The sequence below is a fragment of the Lipotes vexillifer genome, unplaced genomic scaffold, assembly GCF_000442215.2.
Source record: "Lipotes vexillifer unplaced genomic scaffold, Lipotes_vexillifer_v1.1 scaffold534, whole genome shotgun sequence".
NCBI lineage: Eukaryota > Metazoa > Chordata > Mammalia > Artiodactyla > Lipotidae > Lipotes > Lipotes vexillifer.
The window spans coordinates 1,769,846-1,775,874 of NW_006787833.1; the positions used below are offsets into that span (position 1 = coordinate 1,769,846).

The following is a 6,029-nucleotide window of genomic DNA, read 5'->3' on the forward strand; positions in this document are numbered from 1 at the left end:
TTCCCTACAGACAACCGTTATAACTTACCGTTTGGTTATTTTTAGAGGGAGAGCGGAAGGAACTCCTTTGTCACACCTTATGTGCTATTTTAGAAAGTGCTTGTTGTAGCGACTCTGGACCATACTGCCTGGCTTCATGGTTAAGAGGAAAGACGGCTGAGGAGACTGCTGGTCTTCCTGGGAGTCCTGCACAGTCTAGTTGCCAAGTGGACCATTCTTGTAAGATACACTTTGATTTCCTGAAGTAATTTCTTGTATGTTTGTTTAAATAAAACTATTGAAAATTATAAAGGAAAAAAGCTTTAAACATTTTATAAGGTCTCTTTTTTAGCCTAAGCTTAATTCATGAGCTTTGTTAGTATTTTTCATTTCCCTTTTGATTATTTTAATTAACTAGAGGATGTTACATTGTTTATTTTTTCTTTCATTTTTGAAGAAATAGGAAATGCATCTCTAAAAATAAACTTAGGTAAAATTTCTAGTTAACTTTTGCTTGATGACAGTCTCTTTTGAGCTTTGGAACTCTCGTTTAGAAAAAGCTTAAATAACATGTTTCTATATTCTTTCATTTCAAATACCTTAATGTTTTCTCTTGTATTGGCGAAAAAGGAGTTTTTTTTTTTTTTTTTTAACATTAGAAAATGTCTTAAATATATTTAGTTGTTTCCTAAAGTAAAGAAGGGGACGTTTTTCTTCACTACATGTTGTTTCTTTTCCTCCTGAACTTTTTGGACATGGTTACTATAGATGAATTATTTTAAGATAGTTTTAATTATGAGTTTTAATTTTGCATTCATTTAAGTTTTTCATACTTTGAAGATTTCTCTTTAAGATAAATTAAATAACAGCTGTTCTCATTCACAAGAATTCTGTGGTCTTTAGTATTTGAAAATTCTTACATAGTTGACCTAAAAACTGCCAAAATGAGCTAGTAAAATGGAGACTTCTGATGGTACAGAAACTAGATAAAAGGAGTTGCTTTTCTGGTTTTCTTTGCAGGAATTAACTTGCCAGTAGGTTGCTTTTGATAATTGGTAGTTCCAGGTGCTTATATTGAATAAGTGACTTAATCTACCTGTGGTACAATCCATTAACTATCATCTCTGCGGAACTTGTTTTTAGAGAAACTAGACACCCAGTTTCTAGAAAGTAGATTTCAGTTGCTTGAGACGCACACCTGGCTTTCCTGGTGGGATTGTCTGTGAGGCACATTGCCTCCTTGAGCTGAACCATCTCTGTGATGTCAGCGCCTTCTCTCTCTCACCGTTGCAGTTACAGTGGCAGATTCTACTAATAGTGCATTTGCAAGGAATAATTTTTAAAATTTAAACAGTTGAATGGCATTGCCTTTTCAGGCCTTTCAAACATAGCCTTTCAAAGAGAATTTAATCTGTTTTTAGAGTTGATAATGACAATTGAAGAAAATAAGTGGAAAGTATTCACAAGGTTGATAGTCAAAAAATGTGTCATTGACACTGGTTTTAAAACACTTTCCAGGTTTTACTGGCTTGCATGTAAGCATGGTTAAAAGTGTTGTTTAAGATACTAAAATTTTAATAGGAATAATTGAACTAGTTAGAAGTGGTTTTAAAGAATATGCGCTTAAAACTGGTCTACGTATTAATTTGTAAGAAAATAGTGAGATCTTTTCTTGTAGCATTTTTCATTAGTATCTTAGTATACTGTGTGCTCCCTGGGATGTGCTGTACATTTCTGTGTTGATAGGTTAAATAGCTTTAGGTTAAATGGCCTCATGATTCATTAACTTTGGCACTTCAGTAATTAATTTAGGTGGCATATTATATTGAATTCTCCTCCAAAAAACATAATTTAGTAATTTTCCAATTTACTTTGTCTCATTTTAAAAATGGACCTGAAATGAAACTATATTTTATATTCATTTTTAATGTGGTATAAGTTTGAAAAGTTTTGGTAACTGAAAATTTGAAAATTCACCTTAGATGTTGACAATGAAATGAACTTATATTAAAATTTTTATTCCATATAACAATCTGTTTTACCTGTTCCTTCCTTTATTCCCAGCTCTGTTCTTTTTCTTGTGTTAAATTTTTCCACCATCCTGCCTGCTAAGCTTTTTATTTTGCTTGCCTCTTTTCTCTAAATTACTATCTTGATGTCAACTTTCATAGTATATACCCAGTAATTAGATAATCAGGCACTGCAGAACAATTACAGTTTGGAAAAGATTAGTTAGAATTTTTATTTTATCCTGAAATTTTAAACATGAACTGTTTTCCTTCTTGTCAGTGTTACATTCTGTACAAACGTTAATTTCATTGGCTTGTGTGGTGTGTAGTTTTGGCTTTTGGTAATGCACACTTGTTTGCAGTAGTGACTATTCAGGTTCAATTTCAGTTTGTTTCCCACACACAAATCAAAAGATTATTTAAATTAATCCTTTTGGACTTTTAAAGATTTAAAAAAGTAATTTGAAACATTTGAAAATTAAAACTGGACTTTGGAAGGCTAGAATAATGTGACATTTTACATTGTAAATCAAAATTTTAATTTTGATTTCATAACGAATCAATTCAGTTCTCTATTGAGAATTAATATTTGAAAGTACTAAGATTTACTGTATAAAATATATATGAAATTGTTCATTGTGATAAATGAGAGTAGGCATTTTGATCCGTGTAGGATATCTTTAAAGACTTCATCTTTGGGCAGCTGAGACTATCTGGGTTTGGATCTCAGCTCTGCTGTTTATTGCTTTGTGCTCTTGGGAGGATTCTTCTCTGGGCTTCAGGTTCCTCCTCTGTAAAATGGGTTAATAGGGTTGTTTGAGGATTAAATGAGGTTAAGTCCCATAGAGCATTTAGAAAGGGGCCTGGCACTTAGAAAAGTGTTACGTAAACTTTACCTTTGATTTCTTAAAAATTTATAATTGTACTGTATTAATAAACGTAATCTAAATAAGTTACTGAAAACTTCCCAACAGTTATACAAATAAATGCGGAAACAAACTTACAGCTGTCGTTGAACCTGTGTACTTTCAAAGTGCTCTGCCTTTTTATATACATCTGTTTAATAATTAAGCATCAAGCCTAAAGATTTTATATTATGTAGGAGGAAGGTTAGCTATGAGGATTTTACTTGGTGCTATGAATTGAAAGATTATTTAAAGTGCAGGACACATTACAACTATGTGTGAAGCACTATGATTGTCAGTAATTTCTCATATTTTAATGATTTCAGCACAACTGAATTAAAAAAGAAATGTTTATTATTTAATCACCCTTCTCCATTCTCAGTATTAAATCCATTTTAGTTATAATCATGGTAACTAAGATGTTGAAATATAAATTTATGTCACAGTAAAGTTGAAAATAAACTGAGAATTTTAAGGGAGTAAGGAAAGAGGGAAACTTTTAATTGCTTGAAAGTATTTACAGCCTGCTGTGTGTATCTTGTGTCATTTATTTGCCATGTGTAGTGCTGAAAAGTGTCTTTTATGTATAGCTGCCTTGGCTGTCGAAGAGCTTGGCTTTGAGCGATTTCATGCATTAATTCAGTAAGTAACGTTGGAACATTTAAAATACTTACCTTGTGGACACATTGCCATTTTAAGTCTGTTCATACTGTGGAAGGGTAGTTAGATTTGTATGCTTGAGGATTAATTTGTTTTCAGATTTCAAAAAAAAAAAATAATTTGTAAATGTGTACTTAAAATACTCTGATTCCCAAATTAACTGTGGAAATATACCCTTTCATAACATTAAAAGCTTTTTCATCATTATAATGAAAAAATCATTTTAGCTTAATGTTTCTGTCTGAGTGAATATAAAGATTTCTAGTGTGATAAATATTTGCATTATTATTTATTGTTTGCCAAAATATGCTTTCTATAATTTTCGTTAAAAGTGCCATATTTTCATCAGAGTATTTAAATTTTTTGTTACAAAATAAAAGGTAAGGGATAGCTATGTTGATAGAATTACGGGTGGCATTTGATTTGAAATATAACATTATGTTAAAAGAAGCCACAAATGTACACCTTATCTTTGGTGTTCAGATATTTGTTAAATAATTTTCAGGCTTTGAAAAGTCAAGTTTTCTTTGTTCTCAACCATATCCTAGAAGATGGCCACCTCATTCCTTAAATAACTGTATGATCGTTGAAGAAGTTGTTGTTGCCAGACAGTTCACCTAAGAGATGAAGAGGCCCCTACTACGTAGGCATTCTGTTTTAATGGTGTCTATTATAGGTAGTGACAGTTGTCAGCAGTAGCTTTTGCCTTTAATGGCTAAATTTGTATTTGAAAATTTGATACACTTACAAAACTCTATTTGTATGTATGCGTTTTAATGTAGAAGACAATTAAAAATTTTTCCTATTTATGAATGTAGTCAGTCTCATCATGGTGTTAATACTTAATTCTTTTCCCCCTCCCCAGAAAAAGATCATTCAGAAGTTTATCAGAATTAAAAGATGCTGTCTTGGACCAGTATTCAGTGTGGGGAAACAAATTTGGAGTATTGCTTTTTCTGTATTCTGTGTTACTGACAAAGGTTTGTTGAAGAAGATACTTCTGTTTTTTATTAGTTTGAGTTTAGTATTTTTCCTGAGGTGAAGAGAAATTTTATTCCTCATGTTGCTTCTAAATCTCAGAATTAAAATCTCTTATGCTGATAATGAAGGATTGACTTCTCTTTCTTCACTCATCTGTTACTTGACCACTTTCCAGCTTTCACCCATGATCTTCTGGACTGCGGAGATTATCAGTAATGTTCTAATTATGAAGAACAGTCAGTTCTTTGGAATTTTATTTTCTTTGATATTAGCAGTTTCTGGCACTTGACCCCTTAACCCCTTCTGGAAGCTCTTTCTAAACCCCACTCCCTTCTTAACTTACCTGATACATCACTAGTTCTCTTTCTGTAATGCCTCATAATTACATTTTTGCTTATAGCTTCATTTCCATCTTTTCCTGTTGTTTACCTCTTTTATTCTCTCAGCTTACCTTTATGTGGTTAATTCCAACATGTACACTTCCAGTCCTACCCTTTTCCCCAAATGCCAACCTCACATCTCTAGCAGCCTGTTAAGTCTCAGTTATACTGCTAGATTTGCTGTACCTGAAATCAGACTTCATTCATTTGACAAATGTTTATTGGGCATTGACTCTGTGCTAGGAACTAAACTTATAATATGGGATACAGTTTTTTAAAATCATTCCTCTTCAGTGTTGTAAACAAACAAAAAAAAGTGGACACATTAATAGTTACTTCCATCATGACAGTGTGTTTTGGTGTTTATTTGTTTGTTGCGTGCACAAAGCATGGTGGGAAATAGGTGAAGGGATGCCAAAGTTCATTTGGTGACGTCAAGGGCAGACCTTGTATACTAGGGATCATTTGATGGATGAGGAGAAGTTTTCTGGACGGAATAGCTGTGGGAAGATATTCCAAGCTGTGGGAACTGCAAGTATAAAGGCATACGATTATGCCTTTATAATTGGGGATATAACACACATTTGGGAAGCTCTAAGTAGTTCAGTATTAGTGTAGCATAATATACCAGAAAGGCAATTGTGGAAGATGAGACTGGGCATTTACGTAGAAAAGACTCAGAATATGAAGATCCTTGTATACTGTGCAGAAATACTTAAGATTTCCTTTCATGTGGCCAAACTTAGAACAAAACAAAAAATTGTGAACAATGGGGTAACGAGATCTTTTTGTTGATAAAAGATTCTTTAAATTGGTATCAGAGTTGTACTGGAGGGGGTTGGTGTGTGGAGTACAAGACTAGAGGCAGGAAAAAATGGAAAAGTAGTTACTGAAATAGGTGAACCTAAGCCAGAGCAGTGACCATGGAAAAGAAAAGGAGCATGTTTAGAAGCATGTTTTTTTTTTTTTTTTTTTTTTTTTCCTTGCGTTATGCGGGCCTCTCACTGTTGTGGCCTCTCCCATTTGCGGAGCACAGGCTCCGGACGCGCAGGCTCAGCGGCCATGGCTCACGGGCCCAGCCGCTCCGCGGCATGTGGGATCTTCCCGAAACAGGG

General features: G+C 33.5%; 1 protein-coding gene across 1 annotated transcript in view; it reads left to right on the top strand.

The window, feature by feature from the left end:
- Positions 1–6,029, top strand: part of MINDY3 (MINDY lysine 48 deubiquitinase 3) — a 95,127-nt gene that overhangs the window by 17,258 nt on the left and 71,840 nt on the right. Inside the window, exons 4-6 of the mRNA XM_007460879.1 lie at positions 46–219; positions 3,484–3,535; positions 4,419–4,533. Of these exons, the coding sequence (XP_007460941.1) occupies positions 46–219; positions 3,484–3,535; positions 4,419–4,533 (341 nt within the window). The remainder of the gene's footprint in view (positions 1–45; positions 220–3,483; positions 3,536–4,418; positions 4,534–6,029) is intronic.